Raw genomic sequence first — 23,970 nt, 5'->3', positions numbered from 1 at the left:
AATATTTTAATACGGATGTTATATTGAAAATAATCACTCATTATTCAGATATAAATAAGGGTATATTTGTGCTATGTTCTTGAACAAGTCAAATCAGATTAAATGGATTGAGTTTGTAAATTCAAATAAGAATTTTTTGTTTCGAAGAATTAATTAAATTGACACGATTATGATATAAATATGATTAACATCAATCTAAATAAGTTAATTTGGTGTTAGCATATTGATTCAAATTTCGTCGTGACAACTTGGTAGAAGAGTCACTATCACTTCATTCAAAATAGGGTAAAGTGCAAAAAACCCCCTTCAACTATTGGCCATATGCAATTAACCCCCCTGATCTACTAATTTGACATATAACCCCCTTGAACTAATCAATTTGGTGCAATTAACCCCCTCCGGTGATAAGCCGGTTGACTTTGGCCGTGAAAACGCACGTGATGGGTCACGTGACAAACCAAATTTCTTTAAATGACCATACAACCCTTTACCTTTATACCCAAAACCACTTAAAACACCCAAACACGCCCTTATACTAAATATACATTGTTCATCGTCAATAAAACAGACGATACCATCACCACCGTCCTGTCCGTCCCCACAACTACACCTTCGAGGATGAAGATGGCCGGCGAGACAGATCCGGCTGTGAGGATGGAAATGACCGGCGAGATAGATCTGGGTCTTGGACTTGGATTTGCAGCGCGGCAAGCTTGAGGATGTTGATGGCAATGAAAAGCCGGTGAGAACAGATCCGGCTATGGTGGATCGAGCTCGCGGCGGATCTGGAGGAGACAAGAAAAGAGCTGTGAGAATAGATCTGGCGGCTGTGTGATGAGCTCTTGGTCGGTGCGGAGCCGATGAAGGCAGGTCGTGTAGACGGATGACTCTTGGCCGTGAGGTGCACAAGCTTGGACTCCGATAACCACAAATATCACAACTCAGAATTCGCTTCAGAGGATAAGGGTTTATTTTCCTCAATTTATTCGCACTCTCTCTCTCCTCTCCTCTTTCTCTCTCTATATCGTTTCTGTAATTCTATATACATATATATGCACAAACTGATGATCGTATAATTCTGTTTGTCTCTGTTTGTATGCTTTGGTCGATCGGGAGGAATAGTGATTCCTCCTGTGGGGGGCTGGACGGCGATGGTGACTCTGGCAAGGAATGGACCGGCAGTGAAGTGGCGGCAGCGGCGAAATGCAGCGGTGAGATCGGCGGGCTGGATCAGCGGTGGCTCGGCCGTGGATGACTCGGCGGCGCTCAGATGAAGCGACGGCTGCAGGGATAAAGCTCGGATGATGGAGAGGACCGATGAGCAAGGTGGGCTGAACGGCGATGGGCTGGTTCAGCCATGGTTGACTCGCGGCGATGGGCTGGTTGCGGCTGAACGGCGATGAGCTGGTTGCGACTTCGGCTGTGAGTTTGCGGATGAAGAGACGGCAGTGGGGACGAGCTTGAATGGTGGGCTGAACGGTGATGGGTTGGTTCGGCCATGGTTGACTCACGGTGATGGCCTGATTTTTTTTTTTTTTTTTTTTTCAGAATTTATTTTTTTAGCTGGTGGTTGCTAAATTTTTTTGAAACGACGTGGCTTTATACAGGGGTAAAATTGTCTTTTACTATTTCCGTTTACACCAATTGGCCGGAGATGTCACATTGGGGGTCAATTGCACCAAATTCAATAGTTTAAGGGGGCAAATTGTAGTTCAAAGGGGTTAATTGCATATGGCCAATAGTTGAAGGGGGTTTTTTGCACTTTACCCTTCAAAATATGTTATTCTTTATATTTTACTATTCTCTTATTTTCTTTCGTGTATATAAAACATGTGGTTAATATGTATTCAAATTGAATACACTTCTTTGTTAATGTATCTAAATAAGTTAATTTGGTGTTAGCATATTGATTCAAATTTCGTCGTGACAACTTGGTAGAAGAGTCACTATCACTTCATTCAAAATATGTTATTCTTTATATTTTACGATTCTCTTATTTTCTTTCGTGTATATAAAATATGTGGTTAATATGTATTCAAATTGAATACACTTCTTTGTTAATGTTACAATGTACTTATAATACAATGACAATGTGACTTGTACTAAGTTTATATAATATTTAGAAAGTTTGAATATTTAGTTCGGACAATTTATTATTTTTATTTTCCTTTTTTCCAATTCGTTTTGGACAATTGATTTGCGCATGCGTATAACAAGATGTTCAAACTGGGATGCTAGAGATGGAAAAGAGTTACTTATAATGAAATTGAACAGTTTTATAGGAATATAATATGCTTATATTTCTAAGGTTTGCAGGCTATTTGTGTAGAGTTGAATTGCAGGTTAGTAGGCTGTGTAAAGCACGTTTTCCAAAGAACCAACTCGTCCCACATCGGCTAAAAAGTAAAAGGCTGTACACTTGATATATGTTTCGTTTACAAATGACTCGTGTCCCTTCGGGGACATCCGATAAAATTGGAACGATACAGAGAAGATTATATTCGGCATGTGCTTTTACAAAAACACCCTCTTAATTCGTCAGTTTCCCAAACTACCCCTAACTTTCTTCCACGTGTCTTTCCATCCACTTTGAGACTCACCAGAATATTACCGTGGGGCTCCCTTCCTCTTTCATCTCTGCATTATATATAACCCATTTATATATACGCCATCAATTATTGTTCTGGTGACTGTTGAAGGCAGCAACTTTAAAATCTCGAAGCGCACATGGATATCTGTGCTTGATATGGCTTCCCTTTCTGCTGTTGCTATTGCAAGCATTTTGGGGGTAAGAGTTCGTGAGTTCGTTCTAAGTTTCAATTCAGAACCAGTTTTTGCTTCAATAATATTTTTGGTTTCTCTTGCCATTACCAATTCTTTGTTCTAATTGTTTTTATTGTTTTTCTGGAATTCATTGGTTTCTTTGCTTCCCCTTTCTTTTTAGTTGTGAATTTTTTGTGTGTTTATATGTTTCTATCTATTCATGTATCTTTGTCCGTCAATTGGTTTATTCAATTCATCACAAATATAAATGCCGTATTTGTTTTATTTCTATAATATTTTGGATACAATTCTTCACAATAGAAGCTAGGCTATCAAACCCTAATTATATTGGTATTACAAATGTTACCTCCTATTTTTCTTCTTTATCCATTGCTTCATTCTTTGTTCCTCATATAACACTTCATTTTTCATGTTGGGTCTCAAATTCTAAAAGAAACTTCCTTTTCTTTTTATTCTGTTCATTTTTAACCAATTAACTGGATCAGACTGATTCAACCCAAGATTAATCATGGTAGAGCTAGTTGCTTCTTTGTTTTATTTTGGGTGAGATATCATGGACCTTATGTTTTTTCCATCTTGTTTTGGGTCGTCAACTGAACACAGCCATCCCAAATTGATTAATGCCAAGCACAAAAACACGGATTTCAGTTAATGGCCGTGGTTAAGTCAGAACACAGTCTACCACTCCCTAATATCACAATATTCTTGTGGCCTCGATCATCAGGCAGCTGCAAAATTTGCTTCAACTTTGGTACATATATTCATGTATTATGATATTCCTGTATACTATCTTTCGGTACAGAAGTAAGTTGGAAATTAAATTCAAATGATCTAACCTACCAATTGAGTTAGAGATGCCATTTGGGATCATTTATTGTTCATTGAAAATTTAAGCATGAAGGTGAACATTGTAAGCTTTATTACTCGTGCATTGGTGTTATAGGACTACTGGACTTGCAATTGAGAGAATATCATGGTGGTTTATTCTTAATATTAACTTCTAGTGACTGTTATGTTGCAATCTGGCACTATTGCCATGAGATCTTGTGATTTTTGTATGATTATTTATTCTGAATTGTTGATCTAACCATTATTTGTGCACGAATTCTCTTGTTTAGGATTGTCATTTTTTAAGATTATAATTTCGACCAACACATATAGTCTTGATAAATAATTTGAGACCATAAAGTTCCACTAGATGCGACAATTTGCTAATGTCACCTTATATGGATAATGTATGTTTTGTGGCAGTCTTCTTAATCAAACAGTTTTTCTGCCTTTTAGTGAGAGACCCATGATGTATAATGTTAGATAACATATATCAATATGTGTCTTCTGGCGTGTGAGTATTATTGTGGTAACAGTGAAGGTACGTATATAATTCGTGATCGGAGGCATATATTAAATATGTTTGTCTACCAGTGATTTGTAGGAACACAAGATGCACTTCATGTTCATGCATGCTTTAACATTTCTGTGTTAATGAAGTTTATGTTTGTGCGCATGTGCTTGTGTTTGCAGGCATGTGCACAGTTGCTGGCACTCAAATTGGATCAGTGATCGATTTCTAGGTTTTGGGGAACTTAACCATGATATGGGTCAATTTTTTGGGGAAAAAAAAAAAAAAAACTCTCTTACAGCTTTTGCAACTAATCCATGAATTAAATTTGATGTGTAATAATCATATCATGATAGATACAGTTCATTTCCTTGTCACATAGAGTAGCCATGAACGGTGTATGAAGTTTATTTTATAGGGGGTGATTTTAGCGGGCATGTAGGCGGTGATCGAGTATGTTATACACGACTGCACAGGGGATGTGTAATAATCATATTCTTTTTTTTTTTTTTTTTTTCTTCTTTTTACCTGAATGGTGTGCAAGTTTCCATCTGTATATCTTTTCTCCTTAATAGTTTTAGGTTGATTACAAACTTGTTTGAATTATAAAATAAAAAATAAAAAATTCCTCATGAAGTTGATAAGTGGTTTGCTCTTTTTCTGGACACAACCTTCAACATTCATAAGTGGTTAATTCAAGTCATGAAACTGTGAAATGAATTTAGGTCGTTAAAAAAAAAAAAAGGCTGCATTGAGCAACTTGTTTGACCAAATTTAACATATAAAGTGCACTCTTGTTGTGTGATATAGGAAAACTTTCTGGTGGTTCTCCTCTGTTTGTTTCACCTTCACCCTTTTTTTTTTTTAAATTGGTACTTACCTGCATATGTCTCTACCGAGATTCGAATCTCTAACCTTTCTATAAGATATTAGATTCTAATACTGTTAAGCCACTAGCTTGTTGATATTTTTCACCTTCACCTCTGTAAAAACAACTCTCCAACTTCCAAAACCCAATTCCTACTTTCAATTGTAGGATTAGGGATGCTAATCCAATTAGTTGGGAAAAAGCTTTTCTTAAATTTGTAATACTATCTTGCATAAAGAGGTCTACAGACCATGAACTGGAAGTGACTGAAGCCTTGCATAAACTTTAAATTGTAATCATAAATTTTAATATCTATCCCTAAACTCCTAATTCCTTAAACAGTATAATGTGTATATATAATGTAATTAATATTTTAGCATGGATGTTATATAGAAAATGATCACTTACCAACATGTGAGTGGCTTAGCTGTACCATCAGGCTCCAACTTTTCAAAGAGAGGTCGGGATTTGAGCCTCGGTGGAGGTATGTGTGTGTGAGTACCAATTAAAAAAAAATAAAATTTGATCACTCATTATTCAGATACTAAAGGGTATACTTGTGCTATGTTCTTGAACAGTCAAATTAAATAGATTGAGTTCGCAAATTCAAATAAGAATTTTTTGTTTTGAAGAATTAATTAAAGTAGGAAAATGATATAATGACCGAACCAAACAACTGAATAAAAAGTCGAACCTAACGTGGCTAGGCCACGTATTTTCTAAAAGTATAAATGTCTTTGTTTCTCTCTCTTTTCTCCCTCTTTCTCCATTTTTCTGGTTCTTGATTCTTCCTCTCTCCACTCTATCTCTTCTCTCTATCTGTCTCTTTTTTATTTTCAAAATTGAAGAGAAAAATAAAAATAAAATTCCATCTCGTATTGCCTCTTAAAATCAAGGGTTGAATCCACGGATGATATATAACTCTATCATTTGGGCCAAAACGAAACAGATGATTATGATAGCTTCACTTTCAACCAAATTAAAGATGGAACAATATGTATGTTGTAAAACGCTTTGCGATTCAAGTATGGCAAAACTGAAATATAATTTCTTTTCTATATCTTTTAGATTACATATTTGCCAATAAAGTCTGCATAATTAAAAAAATGCATAATTAAAAAAAAAAAAAAAAAAAAAAAAAGTCTATCGCCATCAAAGCTTTGAGAAGATTCACCAATTTCTCTTGATTTTCATTTTGTAAAAGATTAATGTCTGTTGTGACGGCAACTCTTCTGAATAATTTTTTCATTTGAAAGATCTCCTTGGAATCCAAGGTAGAGATGCCTATGAAGAGAATATTATGAAGACTTGAACAAAAAAGTGAGAATGAGGACTTGAAGAGAGGAGAGAGAGAAACGGCGAGGAAACGAGAAAGAGAGAAACAGCGGACGAAGAGACAGAAAGAAATGTTTAGGAAACAATCTAACGTGGCTTAGCCACGTAAGATTCGATCATTCTTTTTGCAGAAACCTTCGATTTTTCTATCACTGCTCGTTAAAGTAACACGATTATGATATAAATGTAATTAACATTAATTTAAATAAGTTAATTTGGTGTTAACATATTGATTCAAATCTTGTCGTGGCAACTTAGTAGAAGGGTCACTGTCACTTTATTCAAAATATGTTATTCTTTATATTCTACAACTCTTTTATTTTCTTTTGTGTATATAAAATATGTAGTTAATATGTATTCAAATTGGATACTCTCATTTGTTAATGTTACAATGTACCATTTAATGCAAGGACAATGTTACTTCTACCTAAGTTGTTTATATGATATTTAAAAAGATCAAATATTTAGTCCGTACATTTTTTAATTTACTTTTTTCCTTTTTCCAATTCGTCCTGGACAATTGATTTGCACATGTATAACACGATGTTCAAACTAGGATGCTAGAATAGATGGAAAGGAGTTAGTTATAACGAAATTGAACAGTTTATAGGAATATAATATGCTTAGATTTCTAAAGTTTGCAGGCTATTTGTGTAGAGTTGAATTGTAGGTTAGTAGGCTGTGTAAAACACGTTTTCCAAAGAACCAACGCGTCCCACATCGGCTAAAAAGTAAAAGGCTGTACACTTGATATATGATTCGTTTACAATTGACTAACGTCCCTTCGGGGACATCCGATAAAATTGGAACGATACAGAGAAGATTAGCATGGCCCCTGCGCAAGGATGACACGCACAAATCGAGAAATGGTCCAAATTTTTTTTTGACCTTTTTGCCCAATATTCGGCATGTGCTTTTACAAAAATACCTTTTTAATTCGTCCGTTTCCCAAACTACCCCTGCCTTTCTTCCACGTGTCTTTTTATCGGCTTTGAGACTCACAAGAAGATGATTACCGTGGAGCTCCCTTCCTCGTTTATCTCTGCGTTATATATATGGGCTATGTAACCCATTTATATTTACACCATCAATTATTGTTCTGGTGACTGTTGAAGGCAGAAACTATAAAATCTCGAAACGTACATGGATATCTGTGCTTGACATGGCTTCCTTTTCTGCTATTGTTATTGCAAGCATTTTGGGTGTAAGTGTGAGTTCGTTCTAAGTTTCAATTCAGAACCAGTTTTTGTTTCATTAATATTTTTGGTTTCTCTTGCCATTACCAATTCTTTGTTCTAATTTTTTTTTGGAATTCATTAGTTTCTTTGCTTCAATAAAATGTATAGTAAAATGAAATGAAAATAAAATGGTGGGAGAGAGAGAGCCACGGCTGGAAGAAGGAAAGAAAAGAATGAAATGTGTGGCTAAAATGAAATAAGCCTATTTTATATACTAAAGTCAAATTGCGATCTCATCTCCCACTTAAATGTTTAAAACAATCCGTTTAAATCCAGCCGAACACTCGCAAATGACACAACGCAGTGCAAAACAGATATCCCCAGCATATGCAAAAAGGACAGTGATGTCGAGAAATTTTTCGAATACAAAAATTCGTCGTAGGCTCACCCGGCACCTCTCGACATGCAAAATCGAAAATGACTGAAATGAAAATGAGTTTTTAAGGGTTTTAAACTTGAAGAAACACCCCCAGACAACTCTTGGAATATCGTGGCACACATTCTCATGTACAATAAACTAAAAAGAAAAATGTCCGAAAAATATTGATAACATTTGAGACGTTATGTTAAAGGACACTTCTAGCAACGTAACAAGAATATTAAAAATATTAAATATAATATATATATATATATATATATATATATGTGTGTGTGTGTGTGTGTGTGTGTGTGTGTGTATATATATTGTAAAGATACATATTTAATCGGAGCAGATTCATCACTAAATCACCTATCCCAAACCTATTTTAAATTTTTAAGTAGTTTATCATACCCGTCTCCAAACCCATTTAAAGGGGTGAGAAGGAAACCTGCCATCCCAAACCCGTTAAAACTTGCCCTAAATTTTTTTGAAACCTATTAGTGGTACATATTTAAGGTATTAATTGTGATTCTAGGTAGAAAAATTCAAACCATCCCTCCAATTTTTTCAATAAATCATTGTAGTCTTGCTTTTACAAAATCAAAATATAGTAAAAATGTATAAATAATTATTATAATAATCGCTACAACATATAAACTACTCTATTTGTAAGTATATATAATATAATATTATTTGTTATGAATTAAAAAAAAAAAAAAAACAGAATATTAACATTCCACAGTGTTCTTTCAATTTTTATATTAAAAAAGCGTTGAATTTTTTTTTGCGTTCAGGCTCACCAGAAGCTCTGAAGCTTACCGTGGAGCTCCCTTTCTCTCACACATCTTCGTTCCCCCACCAATTTGTAGTCTCTTTCTCTTCCCCGTGCTCTCTCTCTCTATATTACTCCTTCAATTATTGTTCTGGTGACCGTTGAGGGCAACAACTCGAAACCAAGGTTAGTTGTCTCTTCCCTTTTCACACTCTATTTGGATCATCTCTCCATGGCTATGGCGCTCACACAGTTATCTAAACGTTGGTCTATGTATGTACATGGGTATCTGTGCTTGATTTGGCTTCATTTTATGCTGTTGTAATCGTTAGCATTTTGGGGTAAGGGTTTGTTCCTTTTTTTCGTTCTAAGTTTCAATTCCATAACCAGTTTTTGCTTCAGTAGATGCTTTGGCTTCCCTTGGAGTAGTAGCATCACTAATTGTGGTTCTCATGCCATTAACAATTCTTTTTTTCTTTGTTGGGAAATCATTCGTTTCTTTGTTTCCCCTTTCCTATTATTTGTGAATTTTTGTGTGTTTCTTTGTATCTATCTGTTCATGTACTTGTATTTTTGTCCATTAAGTGGTTAATTTATCACAAATTTAAATGCCAATAAAGTATTTACTTAATTTCTATAAAATTTAGGTTGGCTCTCCCCACAATAGAAGGTAGGCTATCAAACCCTAATTATATTAGTAAAAAAGAAGTTACCATTGCCATCCTATTTTTCTTCTTCATCTATTGCTTCAATCTTTGTTAGTCAGATCACACTTCCTTGAATTTTCATGCTCGGTCTCAATTTCTGTCGAAAATTTCTTTTATTTTTATTCTTTTCATTTTTATCCAAATAACTGGATCAGACTGATACAACACAAAATTTATCATGGTTGAGTTAGTTGTTTTTTTCTTTTTCCTATTCCCGGGTGCGATATCATGGAAATTATTTTTTTTCCATCCTGTTTTGGGTTGACAGTGAACCCAACAGTCCCAAACTGATTAATGCCAAGCACGAAAACACAGGTTTTAGTTGTCATTTTGTGAAAATAGTGCCTGGTCAACTCTGCACGCAGTCTACACTCCCTAATAGCGCAATACCTTTGTGGCCTCAGTCATCAGGCATCTGCAAAAATTTGTTTTAACTTTGGAACATTCATGTATTCCAATATTCCTTTATATCTTTCATTACCTCTAGAAGGCTGCTGGACTTTCAATTGAGATAATATCATGGTGATATATTCTTAATATTAAGTTCTAGCGACTGTTGTGTTGCAATCCGGCACTATTGCCATGAAATCTTGTGATTTGATGTGGAACAATCATATCATGCTAGATTCAGTTCATTTCCCCGTCATGTAGAGTAGCCATAAATGGTGATATGAAGTTCCTAGAATGACCTCATCTTTTGTTAAAAAAAATAAAAAAAAAAAAATAATATTTTAGGTGTCGTTTTGAATTAGGTGCTTTTTAAGTGCTTTTGATAAGGCAATGTGGGACTGTGAGTAACACACTTCAAAGTGGGTGAGATTTTTGAACTCATAAAATTCAAAGAATGTAAATATAAAAATAAAAATTAAATGGATTGAGGTCTTTAAACCAGTTGAATTGAGCATTATCTTCTTCTTCTTTTTAATGATTAAATAAATTACTTATGACAAAATCAGACCATATGAGCTGTTCAAGTGGTCTAAGAAATTGTATGATCATACTCCAACTTTAATTATAATGGTTTCTTGGCTGGGATATAATGAGTATAGGATTTGTTAAAAGTGGGTTCAATTCATTTTTGGGTTAGAGAATGATGTGCTTCTGTTTGTAAACTACATCTGGACTCTTACCAATCTAACTACTATATAACAAGCGGTTCCCATCTAGCCTAGCTTATTATGTAAGGCATACATTTATAGAAATAATATACCAAGCCTAGAGCTCAGTTGGACTAGCTGGACATATGATTGTCATCCCTATAAATCATCATAAAATTCATATGTTGTGACCTAATTAATGTAGAAGATGAATTGATTTTATTTTGAAAAAACAGAATATTCATTAACCTATATTGATGTTGACCTTTAAGGTTGTGTTCTTGCTTAAGGAAGGCTCTGTTTTCTACTCTCCTCCATTAGTCAAACCCTTTGCATTAAATTGTATGTACTTTCATTAACTCTGTTCCAGCTAATCAAACCTAAACTTGTGTTCTTAGTTTCACTTGACCTTTAAGGTTGTGTTCTTGCTTAAGGAAGGCTCTGTTTTCTACTCTCCTCCTTTAGTCAAACCCTTTGCATTAAATTGTATGTACTTTCATTAACTCTGTTCCAGCTAATCAAACCTAAACTTGTGTTCTTAGTTTCACTTGACCTTTCGGCCAAGATCTGGAGTTCTTAGTTTCACTACCTGATATTTAAGTCAGGAAGTGAAAAGCTCTGTTTTCACACTTCTAACTTCTCCTTATTCTTATATGTAAGTGTGCATCGAAACTTGTTGTAATGAAATCAGTATTGTTATATTCACAATGGTGTTTATAGTTGGATTTCTTTTAATTTAATGAACCTTGAATATATATATATATTTTTATTTATTATGGAGAAGGAAGGAGTGCGTCCGCCCATTTGCACCGGAAATGGAGCATGTGTGCGGTAGGCCTTTAGGACTACGATTTGATCAGAGAACCGGAGATCTTTATATTGCTGATGCCTACTTTGGCCTTCAAGTGGTAGGACCTGCTGGAGGTTTGGCTACACAACTAGTGACAGAAGTCGAAGGCCAGCCCTTACGCTTCACCAATGATATGGACATTGACGAGCAAGAAGATGTGATTTACTTCACAGACACAAGCACAAACTTCCATAGAAGGTAATTCACAGGGAAGAAAAGCTTTCCTTCTTTACAATGAAATATACCAGTAAGTTTCTGATTGAAAGTAACTTTTCGGGTAAGAATTTAAATTTCTTTACAGGCTAATACAATTGGCTCTTGATGGAGAAAAAGTATGAGGATGCATATTTTTGTTAACCTTCCAAATGCCCTTTTGAATCCCCCTTGCACGTTACTGTGTTCAAGGAATTTTATCATTGCAAACCTTTCTGAAGAAAAATATATTGTCATTGCTCCTACTTTTCAAGAGAGATTAAAAGGGCCATATTAGAGGTTTAATGGAATTACTAATGCCGAGTTTATATGCCACCGTTATCATCTTTGCTTAGATTATTAAGTAATATCTTAGAGCATCTGAATTAATTTTCCTTAAATTGCTTCAATCAATGCCTAATATGCTCTAATTTGTCTTATCTTATGCAGGGAATTCATGTCATCACTTTTGAGCGGCGACAAAACAGGCAGGTTGATGAAATATGACAAATCAAGCAAAGGAGTAACGATCTTACTAAGGGGGCTTGCTTTTGCCAATGGTGTGGCCTTGAGCAAAGACCGGTCCTTCGTGCTAGTAGCCGAAACCACTAGTTGCAGGATCATAAGACTTTGGGTGCAAGGCCCTAACGCAGGACAAATTGATACATTTGCTGAGCTACCTGGTTTTCCAGACAATATTAGAAGGAATTCAAGGGGGGAGTTTTGGGTGGCTTTGCATGCCAAGAGAGGCATTTTGGCAAACTGGGTACTGTCTAATTCATGGGCTGGTGAGAAACTATTAGAGGTTTCACTTAGCTTCAAGCAGCTGCACTACCTCTTAGTAGGAAAGAGGGCCCATGCAGCTGCAATAAAGTTAAGTGGGGAAGGAGAAGTTTTGGAGGTCTTAGAAGATAGTGGAGGAAAGAGTTTGAGGTTTTTGAGTGAAGTAGAGGAGAAAAACGGAAAGTTGTGGATTGGGTCAGTGATTATGCCTTTTATTGGCATTTATAATTTGTACTAAAACATCTACTTGATATGATGGTCTGGAATTTCTTGCTTTCCTTTTTTCTTTTCTTTTTTTCATTTATAATTTGTACTAAAACATCTACTTGATACGATGGTCTGGCATTTCTTGCTTTGCTTTTTTCTTTTTTTCTTTTTTCTTTTTTTTTTTTTTATTTTTTTTTCCTGGTGGTGGGCACATAAGTAGGGTGCATAAGTTTCTATCTGTATATATTTTCTCCTGAATATTTATGGCTTGATTACAAACTTGTTTGAATTGCAATATTCTTTAGAGGGGGGAAGGAAAAAGAAGAAGAAAACGCATGATATTGATCAGTGGTTTGCTGGGCACAAACCTGCATTCCATGGCACGTCAATCTAAATTAGTTCATAGGTTAAACATATTAAGTAAAATTATAATTAATAAAAAGAATGAAAAAAATAATAATTCATGTGGCCGATCCTATTCCTAGAGAAATTATAATTAATAAAAAGAATGAAAAAAATAATAATTCATGTGGCTGATTCTATTCCTAGAGAAATAATGTAAGGATGATGACGACGTCATCGTATTCTTTTAATTTTTTTCAATGTACTCAATTAATATTTTCAATTTAATACTCCAATTTGTTAGAGATGGATCAAACCCCACCAAATTCAATATACTTTTAAGAATCATCTTGTCATACATTAAAAATTATACTTGTAGAATATGCCTAAGTACCTAAGTTTATGTAACATTTAGAAACGCCAAAACAAGTAGGCCCTGATAACATGTACTCCCTCCGTTTTATATTAATAGTTCATTATTTTATTTTTACATGTCCCAAATTAGTTGTCCTCTTTGAAAAATCGAAATATTTTTCCTTTATATTTCTACCATTATCTTTTATTTTTTTAAAAAAATTTAAATTTTGTAACTATATGTATTTAAATTAAAAAAAATAATTTAATAATTTTAAAAGAGAATAATGCATTAATTATATATTCATTATAAATGAATGTGGGACAGAGATGATACAAACCAAGAGGCAATTAATTTTGAGCAAGTTGACTAGGAGATCATACGGAGAAACTTCTTTTTTTTTTTTTTTGTCTTTTTCCATTTGGTTTTTGGACAATTGATTTGGACATTCAAATTGTATAACAAGTTCAAACCAAGAGGCAAGGATAGACGAATTGTAATGAAATTGAAGGGTTGTAAAGACTAGTCACTAGATTCCAAAAGTTTGCTGACTACTCCGTATATATGTAGAGTTGAATTGTAGGTTAGTAGGCTGTGCTTTTCCAAAGAACTAACTCGTCCCACATCGGCTAAAAACTAAAAGACTGTACACTTGATATATGTTTCGTTTACAGCTGACTTGTGTCCCTTCGGGGACATCCGATAAAATTGGAACTTTACAGAGAAGATTAGCATGGCCCCTGCGCAAGGATGACACGCACAAATCGAGAAATGGTTCAAAATTTTTTTTGACATTTTTATCCCTTCTTCGACATCTGCTTTTACAAAAACGCCCTCCTAATTAATCAGTTTCCCACAGTACCCATGGCTTTCTTCCACGTGTCTATTCAAAGCCCACCAGAAGCTTACCGTGTACCTTCCCTCTGCAACTCCAACTTCCTCTTTCATCTCTCTCTCTCTCTCTATATATATATACTCCATCAATTATTGTTCTGGTGACTGTTGAGGGCAACAACTCGAAACCAAGGTTAGTTGTCTCTTCCCTTTTCACTCTCTATTAGGTTCTCTTCATGGCTGTGGCTTACACACAATTATATAATCGTAGGTCTAGATGTACATGGATATCTGTGCTTGATTTTGTTTCTTCTTCTGCTGTTGTTATAGTTAGCATTTTGAGGTAAGGGTTGTTCTAAGTTGTAATTCGGAACCAGTTTTTGCTTCAATGGATTTTTTGGCTTCTCTTGTAGTAGTAGGCTAGTAGCATCACTAATTGTGCTTCTCGTGCCAATTTTTTGTTCCATATTTTCTTCGGAATTCATTAGATTCTTATTTTCGGTGAATGAATTCATTAGTTTTTTTTTTTTTTTTTTCTGTTCATGTACTTGTACTTTTGTCCCTTAATTGGTTTCTTCAATTCATGATTCATCACAAATTGAAATGCAAACAAAAACAGTAGTATTTGCTTAATTCCTAAAATATTTAGGATGCCTTTCCTCACAATAAAAACTAGGCTATCAAACCCTAATTATATTAGTAAAACAGATTTTCTGTATGACTATTGCACCCTTTGGGTTTGGCATGTGAGAATGGGTTTGGGCTGGGTTTGATCATAGCGTCGAGCCAACTCAATATAATCCTTGATTTCCTAAAGATCACTAAGCTCCAGGTCAAGATATGTTGGCCTACTGCTCTACAATCCATGTGTTTTGGCTGGTCTATCCTTCAAACCTAACTAGAAGTATGCAATATTAAGTCTTAACCACTCAAATTCAATTCTCTCTTTCAAAGTATCAGCTGTAACCAATTACAGTTAATATTTTTAAGCTTTCTTATTTAAATTTAGTTTCTTCTACATTCTTTAGAAATTAATTTGAATTATTTATCATAATTGAACTCCTTCCATGTTTATAAGGCCCAAATACATGTCAAAATAACTCTTTCATGGAGGCTAGAGTGGGTGGGGGCTCTTCTTGGGCATGGCAGAGAAGTGTTGTAAAAGGAGGCCATGTGGAGAGTTGCGAGAGGAGATCAATAGGTTAATATCCGAAAAGACTAATGGCTGCTTGAATCCACTAACTTCAGACTAACCGCATCCTATACCTCTACATGTTCTAGGCAAGAAGTGTGTGAGTGTGAGAGCTGGGTTAATCCTCATGTACCAAAACATGTATGGAACATTAATAAGACTGATCACCAGGCCTGGGCTTACTTTATTCCCAACCAAATCAACAACATATAGGCTGCCAAAGTTTGGAAGCTCAGCCAATGGGACTAAGAAGGATATTTGTTTCCTGTGATATCACCACTAATGTCATTGGTGGAGTCCATGCTCCCACTGAAATGATCTGTCTGACTATCGATCTCTAATTTATTACATAAAAATTTCAGGTAGTAGACTATTAGTCTATCTACTAGTTTGATTTAGTTGCACACATTAAAGATTTTTTTGAAAAAGTCCCACTTCATTGTGAAATTTAGTATATATATATCAATATCAACAATTTAAATCAACATTTAAATATATTGAAAGCAGTATCACATAATTCAATTGAGCACTTCAAGGTTTTCAGAAGCATTATCACATGATTTGGTTGAACACTTGGAAGGTTTATATAAAAAAAAAATCTAAATCATTAGAAAAAAGAAAAATGCACTGAATGGAGAGGTTAAAGAAGGCCACCCTGGTTTGTGGGGGGTCTTGAAGTATTTACTTGTGAGAGAGAGATAGGGGGGGGAGGGGACAGCCTAATTTGAGTTCTCTCAAGTCTTAAAAGAGAGAACCCAAATTCACTTATTTCCTGTTCAATCATCTTCAAGCTAAACCATGAACTCAAAGTTCATCTTGACTGCAACAGGTCTTGCATTGTCTCCATCATCTTGGCTTTGAATATAACCCATGTGCTCACACCACCTCAGATACCAGGGTCCCATGACCACATCCACACCGCAGACACAATCCATGTAGCCGTGTCCGTGTCCCGTATCCGTTTTCGTGCTTCTTAGTCTATATGTAATGGAATATCGATGAACTTGTTAGTCAAATTAAAATATTCTCCCGTCCAACCAATATAACTTCATTTTGAGAAGTTCCATATAGTCAAATCCATTGAAATTCAATGCGTCCTGATACTTGAGCATAAGAATGTGAAGAAGTGCTCATGATAGCAAAATAAGATATCCTCATGCAAGTTATTTTGAGATCCTGATGTTGCTTTTAAAGTCATGCAAGTTATTTTGATACTATTACAAAATAAGCAATTTCTGTATTCACAATGATGTTAATGGTTGGATTTCTTTTAATCTAATGACCCTTAATTTTATTAATTTATTTTTATTTTTATTTTTTATGGAGAGGGAAGGAGTGTATCAGCCCATTTTCACCGGAAATGGAGCATGTATGCAGTACGCCTTTAGGACTACGATTTGATCAGAGAACTGGAGATCTTTATATTGCTGATGCCTACTTGGGCCTTCAAGTAGTAGGACCTACTGGAGGTTTGGCTACTCAACCAGTGACAGAAGTTGAAGGCCAGCCCTTACGGCTCACCAACGATATGGACATTTGATGAGCAATACTTCACAGACACGAGCACAAGCTTTCATGTGTGAGCTCACAGAGAATCAAAGCTTTCCTTCTTTACAATGAAATTTACCAGTAAGGTTATTATGGTTGAAAGTAACTTTTCGGGTAAGAATTTTAATCTCTTTACAGGCTAATTCAAACGGCTTTTGAAGGAGAAAAAAGTATGAGGATGCAAATTTTTGCTAGCACATGAATATTTACAATTGTTGATCTTCCAAATGCCCAATAAGGCTTTGTTTGGAATTTCTAGGAGGTCTGAAAACATAGATCATTAGCATGGGGACTCTAGAGTTACAGATTCAAGGAATATTAGCATTGACAGAATGATTAAGATTACAAAGTGCCCTATTAGAGGTTAAAAGGAATTTGTAATGCTGTGTTTACTTGCCACTATTTTCATCTCCATTTAGATTAAGTAATTTTCTCAAGTTGCTTCCAGCCGCTGTCATACAAAATAAAAGCCAACTATTGGCAATGCTAATATGCTCTAATTGTCATTTCTTTAACAGGCAATTCATGGCGGCGACCAAACAAAGGCAAGTTGATGAAATATGAAAAATCAAGCAAAGAAGTAAAGATTTCACTTTTGCCAATGGTGTGGCCTTGAGCAAAGACCGATCCTTTGTGCTAGTAGCCGAAACCAATACTTGCAGGAAGTAGAGGAGAAAAATGGGAAAATGTGGCTTGGGTCAGTGGTTATGCCTTTTATTGGCATTTATAATTTGTACTAAAAGATCTACCTGATCTGTTGGTCTGGCATTTCCTGCTTTCCTCTTCTTTTTCTGTTTTTTTTTTTTCACCTGAAGCACAAGTTTCCATCTGTATGTATTTTCTCCTTAATATTTTTAGGTTGATTACAAACTTGTTTGAATTATAAAATTGCATGTGTCACTCATATTCTTTCAGCTGCTTCGCTCAAGGCAAAAAATAAAAAATAAAAATTCCTCATGAGGTTGATAAGTGGTTTGCTCTTTGCTGGACACAAACCTTCAACAATCACCAGTGGCTAATTCAAGTCATGAAACTGTGAAATGAATTTAGGTGGTCAGAAAAAACAAGCCAGCATTGATCAACTTGTTTGACCAAACTTCACATATAAAGTGCACTCCTGTTGTGATATGGGAAATTCTCCTCAGTTTGTTTCACCTGTACCTTTGTAATAACAACACTCGAACTTCCAAAACCCAATTCCTACTTTCAATTGTAGGATTAGGGATGCTAATCCAATTAGTTGGGAAAAAGCTTTTCTTAAATTTGTAATACTAACACTTTTTACTTTCTTGCATAAAGAGGTCTACAGACCATGAACTGGAAGTGACTTGAGCCTTTCATAAACTTTAAATTCTAGTCATAAATTCTAATATCCGTAAACTCCTAATTCCTTAAACAGTATAATGTGTATGTATAATGTAATTAATATTTTAATACGGATGTTATATTGAAAATAATCACTCATTATTCAGATATAAATAAGGGTATATTTGTGCTATGTTCTTGAACAAGTCAAATCAGATTAAATGGATTGAGTTTGTAAATTCAAATAAGAATTTTTTGTTTCGAAGAATTAATTAAATTGACACGATTATGATATAAATATGATTAACATCAATCTAAATAAGTTAATTTGGTGTTAGCATATTGATTCAAATTTCGTCGTGACAACTTGATAGAAGAGTCACTATCACTTCATTCAAAATATGTTATTCTTTATATTTTACGATTCTCTTATTTTCTTTCGTGTATATAAAATATGTGGTTAATATGTATTCAAATTGAATACACTTCTTTGTTAATGTTACAATGTACTTATAATACAATGACAATGTGACTTGTACTAAGTTTATATAATATTTAGAAAGTTCAAATATTTAGTTCGGACAATTTATTATTTTTATTTTCCTTTTTTCCAATTCGTTTTGGACAATTGATTTGCGCATGCGTATAACAAGATGTTCAAACTGGGATGCTAGAGATGGAAAAGAGTTACTTATAATGAAATTGAACAGTTTTATAGGAATATAATATGCTTATATTTCTAAGGTTTGCAGGCTATTTGTGTAGAGTTGAATTGCATGTTAGTAGGCTGTGTAAAGCACGTTTTCCAAAGAACCAACTCGTCCCACATCGGCTAAAAAGTAAAAGCTGTACACTTCATATATGTTTCGTTTACAAATGACTCGTGTCCCTTCGGGGACATCCGATAAAATTGGAACGATACAGAGAAGATTAGCATGGCCCTTGCGCAAGGATGACACGCACAAATCGAGAAATCGTCCAACATTTTTTTGACCTTTTTGCCCCAATATTCGGCATGTGCTTTTACAAAAACACCCTCTTAATTCGTCAGTTTCCCAAACTACCCCTAACTTTCTTCCACGTGTCTTTCCATCCACTTTGAGACTTACCAGAATATTACCGTGGGGCTCCCTTCCTCTTTCATCTCTGCATTATATATAACCCATTTATATATACGCCATCAATTATTGTTCTGGTGACTGTTGAAGGCAGCAACTTTAAAATCTCGAAGCGCACATGGATATCTATGCTTGATATGGCTTCCCTTTCTGCTGTTGCTATTGCAAGCATTTTGGGGGTAAGAGTTCGTGAGTTCGTTCTAAGTTTCAATTCAGAACCAGTTTTTGCTTCAATAATATTTTTGGTTTCTCTTGCCATTACCAATTCTTTGTTCTAATTGTTTTTATTGTTTTTCTGGAATTCATTGGTTTCTTTGCTTCCCCTTTCTTTTTAGTTGTGATTTTTTTGTGTGTTTATATGTTTCTATCTGTTCATGTATCTTTGTCCGTCAATTGGTTTATTCAATTCATCACAAATATAAATGCCGTATTTGCTTTATTTCTATAATATTTTGGATACAATTCTTCACAATAGAAGCTAGGCTATCAAACCCTAATTATATTGGTATTACAAATGTTACCTCCTATTTTTCTTCTTTATCCATTGCTTCATTCTTTGTTCCTCATATAACACTTCATTTTTCATGTTGGGTCTCAAATTCTAAAAGAAACTTCCTTTTCTTTTTATTCTGTTCATTTTTAACCAATTAACTGGATCAGACTGAATCAACCCAAGATTAATCATGGTAGAGCTAGTTGCTTCTTTGTTTTATTTTGGGTGAGATATCATGGACCTTATGTTTTTTCCATCTTGTTTTGGGTCGTCAACTGAACACAGCCATCCCAAATTGATTAATGCCAAGCACGAAAACACGGATTTCAGTTAATGGCCGTGGTTAAGTCAGAACACAGTCTACCACTCCCTAATATCACAATATTCTTGTGGCCTCGATCATCAGGCAGATGCAAAATTTGCTTCAACTTTGGTACATATATTCATGTATTATGATATTCCTGTATACTATCTTTCGGTACAGAAGTAAGTTGGAAATTAAATTCAAATGATCTAACCTACCAATTGAGTTAGAGATGCCATTTGGGATCATTTATTGTTCATTGAAAATTTAAGCATGAAGGTGAACATTGTAAGCTTTATTACTCGTGCATTGGTGTTATAGGACTACTGGACTTGCAATTGAGAGAATATCATGGTGGTTTATTCTTAATATTAACTTCTAGTGACTGTTATGTTGCAATCTGGCACTATTGCCATGAGATCTTGTGATTTTTGTATGATTATTTATTCTGAATTGTTGATCTAACCATTATTTGTGCACGAATTCTCTTGTTTAGGATTGTCATTTTTTAAGATTATAATTTCGACCAACACATATAGTCTTGATAAATAATTTGAGACCATAAAGTTCCACTAGATGCGACAATTTGCTAATGTCACCTTATATGGATAATGTATGTTTTGTGGCAGTCTTCTTAATCAAACAGTTTTTCTGCCTTTTAGTGAGAGACCCATGATGTATAATGTTAGATAACATATATCAATATGTGTCTTCTGGCGTGTGAGTATTATTGTGGTAACAGTGAAGGTACGTATATAATTCGTGATCGGAGGCATATATTAAATATGCTTGTCTACCAGTGATTTGTAAGAACACAAGATGCACTTCATGTTCATGCATGCTTTAACATTTCTGTTTTAATGAAGTTTATGTTTGTGCGCATGTGCTTGTGTTTGCAGGCATGTGCACAGTTGTTGGCACTCAAATTGGATCAGTGATCGATTTCTAGGTTTTGGGGAACTTAACCATGATATGGGTCAATTTTTTGGGGAAAAAAAAAAAAAAAACTCTCTTACAGCTTTTGCAACTAATCCATGAATTAAATTTGATGTGTAATAATCATATCATGATAGATACAGTTCATTTCCTTGTCACATAGAGTAGCCATGAACGGTGTATGAAGTTTATTTTATAGGGGGTGATTTTAGCGGGCATGTAGGCGGTGATCGAGTATGTTATACACGACTGCACAGGGGATGTGTAATAATCATATTCTTTTTTTTTTTTTTTTTTCTTCTTTTTACCTGAATGGTGTGCAAATTTCCATCCGTATATCTTTTCTCCTTAATAGTTTTAGGTTGATTACAAACTTGTTTGAATTATAAAATAAAAAATAAAAAATTCCTCATGAAGTTGATAAGTGGTTTGCTCTTTTTCTGGACACAACCTTCAACATTCATAAGTGGTTAATTCAAGTCATGAAACTGTGAAATGAATTTAGGTCGTTAAAAAAAAAAAAAGGCTGCATTGAGCAACTTGTTTGACCAAATTTAACATATAAAGTGCACTCCTGTTGTGTGATATAGGAAAACTTTCTGGTGGTTCTCCTCTGTTTGTTTCACCTTCACCCTTTTTTTTTTTTAAATTGGTACTTACCTACATATGTCTCTACCGAGATTCGAATCTCTAACCTTTCTATAAGAAATAAGATTCTAATACTGCTAAGCCACTAGCTTGTTGATATTTTTCACCTTCACCTCTGTAAAAACAACTCTCCAACTTCCAAAACCCAATTCCTACTTTCAATTGTAGGATTAGGGATGCTAATCCAATTAGTTGGGAAAAAGCTTTTCTTAAATTTGTAATACTATCTTGCATAAAGAGGTCTACAGACCATGAACTGGAAGTGACTGAAGCCTTGCATAAACTTTAAATTGTAATCATAAATTTTAATATCTATCCCTAAACTCCTAATTCCTTAAACAGTATAATGTGTATATATAATGTAATTAATATTTTAGCATGGATGTTATATAGAAAATGATCACTTACCAACATGTGAGTGGCTTAGCTGTACCATCAGGCTCCCACTTTTCAAAGAGAGGTCGGGATTTGAGCCTCGGTGGAGGTATGTGTGTATGAGTACCAATTAAAAAAAAATAAAATTTGATCACTCATTATTCAGATACTAAAAGGTATACTTGTGCTATGTTCTTGAACAGTCAAATTAAATGGATTGAGTTCGCAAATTCAAATAAGAATTTTTTGTTTTGAAGAATTAATTAAAGTAGGAAAATGATATAATGACCGAACCAAACAACTGAATAAAAAGTCGAACCTAACGTGGCTAGGCCACGTATTTTCTAAAAGTATAAATGTCTTCGTTTCTCTCTCTTTTCTCCCTCTTTCTCCATTTTTCTGGTTCTTGATTCTTCCTCTCTCCACGCTATCTCTTCTCTCTATCCGTCTCTTTTTTATTTTCAAAATTGAAGAGAAAAATAAAAATAAAATTCCATCTCGTATTGCCTCTTAAAATCAAGGGTTGAATCCATGGATGATATATAACTCTATCATTTGAGCCAAAACGAAACAAATGATTATGATAGCTTCACTTTCAACCAATTTAAAGATGGAACAATATGTATGTTGTAAAACACTTTGCAATTCAAGTATGGCAAAACTGAAATATAATTTCTTTTCTGTATCTTTTAGATTACATATTTGCCAATAAAGTCTGCATAATTAAAAAAAAAAAAAAAAAGTCTATCACCATCAAAGCTTTGAGAAGATTCACCCGTTTCTCTTGATTTTCATTTTGTAAAAGATTAATGTCTATTGTGACGGCAACTCTTCTGAATATTTTTTTCATTTGAAAGATCTCCTTGGAACCCAAGGTAAAGATGCCTATGAAGAGAATATTATGGAGACTTGAACAAAAAAGTGAGAATGAGGACTTGAAGAGAGGAGAGAGAGAAATGGTGAGGAAACGAGAAAGAGAGAAACAGTCGACGAAGAGAGAGAAAGAAATGTTTAGGAAACAATCTAACGTGGCTTAGCCACGTAAGATTCAATCATTCTTTTTACAGAAACCTTCGATTTTTCTATCACTTCTCGTTAAAGTAACACGATTATGATATAAATTTAATTAACATTAATTTAAATAAAGTTAATTTGGTGTTAACATATTGATTCAAATCTTGTTGTGGCAACTTAGTAGAAAGGTCACTATCACTTCATTCAAAATATGTTATTTTTTATATTCTACGATTCTCTTATTTTCTTTCGTGTATATAAAATATGTGATTAATATATATTCAAATTGAATACACTTCTTTGTTAATGTTAATAATGTACTTACAATACAAGGACAATGTGACTTGTACTAAGTTTATATAATATTTAGAAAGTTCAAATATTTAGTTCGGACAATTTATTATTTTTATTTTCCTTTTTTCTAATTCGTTTTGGACAATTGATTTGCGCATGCGTATAACAAGATGTTCAAACTGGGATGCTAGAGATGGAAAAGAGTTACTTATAATGAAATTGAACACTTTTATAGGAATATAATATGCTTATATTTCTAAGGTTTGCTGGCTATTTGTGTAGAGTTGAATTGTAGGTTAGTAGGCTGTGTAAAGCACGTTTTCCAAAGAACCAACTCGTCCCACATCGGCTAAAAAGTAAAAGGCTGTACACTTGATATATGTTTCGTTTACAATTGACTCGTGTCCCTTCGGGGACATCCGATAAAATTGGAACGATACAGAGAAGATTAGCATGGCCCCTGCGCAAGGATGACACGCACAAATCGAGAAATGGTCCAAATTTTTTTTGACCTTTTTGCCCAATATTCGGCATGTGCTTTTACAAAAATACCTTTTTAATTCGTCAGTTTCCCAAACTACCCCTGCCTTTCTTCCACGTGTCTTTTTATCCGCTTTGAGACTCACCAGAAGATGATTACCGTGGAGCTCCCTTCCTCGTTCATCTCTGCGTTATATAT

At 34.5% G+C, this 23,970-nt stretch overlaps 2 protein-coding genes and 4 non-coding genes across 9 annotated transcripts; all 6 read left to right on the top strand.

Moving 5' to 3' along the window:
• The first annotated feature begins 7,104 nt into the window (after window positions 1-7,104).
• LOC132315151 (U6 spliceosomal RNA) lies at window positions 7,105-7,207 on the top strand. The gene has a single exon (XR_009483584.1). It is a non-coding gene; the product is annotated as a U6 spliceosomal RNA (small nuclear RNA).
• A 1,489-nt stretch (window positions 7,208-8,696) lies between these two features.
• Window positions 8,697-12,691, top strand: LOC132313537 (protein STRICTOSIDINE SYNTHASE-LIKE 10-like). 2 transcript variants are annotated; one of them, XM_059812341.1, is made up of 3 exons: window positions 8,697-8,883; window positions 11,286-11,549; window positions 11,994-12,691. In XM_059812341.1, exons 2-3 carry the CDS (start codon window positions 11,317-11,319, stop codon window positions 12,562-12,564), a joined length of 804 nt encoding a protein of 267 aa, XP_059668324.1. In that variant the 5' UTR covers window positions 8,697-8,883; window positions 11,286-11,316; the 3' UTR covers window positions 12,565-12,691. The 2 variants fall into 2 exon arrangements, with proteins under 2 accessions (XP_059668324.1, XP_059668325.1); XM_059812342.1 differs by having other exon boundaries at window positions 8,698-8,883; window positions 11,408-11,549.
• An 863-nt stretch (window positions 12,692-13,554) lies between these two features.
• LOC132313534 (protein STRICTOSIDINE SYNTHASE-LIKE 10-like) lies at window positions 13,555-17,692 on the top strand. Of its 3 annotated transcripts, none has more exons than XR_009483437.1 (2): window positions 13,555-14,257; window positions 16,590-17,692. XR_009483437.1 is itself a non-coding variant. In XM_059812338.1 (2 exons), the coding sequence occupies exons 1-2, from the start codon at window positions 14,301-14,303 to the stop codon at window positions 16,794-16,796; spliced, it is 321 nt and encodes a 106-aa protein (XP_059668321.1). In that variant the 5' UTR covers window positions 14,264-14,300; the 3' UTR covers window positions 16,797-17,692. The 3 variants fall into 3 exon arrangements, 1 of the variants encoding a protein (XP_059668321.1); XR_009483436.1 differs by having other exon boundaries at window positions 16,583-17,692; XM_059812338.1 differs by lacking the exon at window positions 13,555-14,257 and adding an exon at window positions 14,264-14,407 and having other exon boundaries at window positions 16,583-17,692.
• LOC132315152 (U6 spliceosomal RNA) lies at window positions 13,914-14,016 on the top strand. The gene has a single exon (XR_009483585.1). It is a non-coding gene; the product is annotated as a U6 spliceosomal RNA (small nuclear RNA).
• Window positions 17,693-18,994: 1,302 nt separating the features above from the next.
• On the top strand, window positions 18,995-19,097 carry LOC132315154 (U6 spliceosomal RNA). The gene has a single exon (XR_009483587.1). It is a non-coding gene; the product is annotated as a U6 spliceosomal RNA (small nuclear RNA).
• Window positions 19,098-23,694: 4,597 nt separating this feature from the next.
• Window positions 23,695-23,797, top strand: LOC132315150 (U6 spliceosomal RNA). The gene has a single exon (XR_009483583.1). It is a non-coding gene; the product is annotated as a U6 spliceosomal RNA (small nuclear RNA).
• Window positions 23,798-23,970: the final 173 nt, after the last annotated feature.

The sequence above is a fragment of the Cornus florida genome, unplaced genomic scaffold (genome assembly GCF_030987335.1).
Source record: "Cornus florida cultivar Cherokee Brave unplaced genomic scaffold, ASM3098733v1 CherokeeBrave_3.0.0_Hap2_Chr06, whole genome shotgun sequence".
In the NCBI taxonomy this organism is placed as follows: domain Eukaryota; kingdom Viridiplantae; phylum Streptophyta; class Magnoliopsida; order Cornales; family Cornaceae; genus Cornus; species Cornus florida.
The sequence above is the reverse complement of the archived record's forward strand: the minus strand, read 5'-3'. Positions and strand labels throughout refer to the sequence as shown.

Excerpts from the sequence above, each read along its gene's own strand:
- LOC132313537 (XM_059812341.1), top strand. The coding sequence starts at position 11,317 with ATGGAGCATGTGTGCGGTAGGCCTTTAGGACTACGATTTGATCAGAGA. Across the intron at positions 11,550-11,993 it reads AGCACAAACTTCCATAGAAG|GGAATTCATGTCATCACTTT; the intron begins GTAATTCACAGG and ends TATCTTATGCAG.
- LOC132313534 (XM_059812338.1), top strand. The coding sequence starts at position 14,301 with ATGGCTGTGGCTTACACACAATTATATAATCGTAGGTCTAGATGTACA. Across the intron at positions 14,408-16,582 it reads GTTATAGTTAGCATTTTGAG|AGGGAAGGAGTGTATCAGCC; the intron begins GTAAGGGTTGTT and ends TTTTTTATGGAG.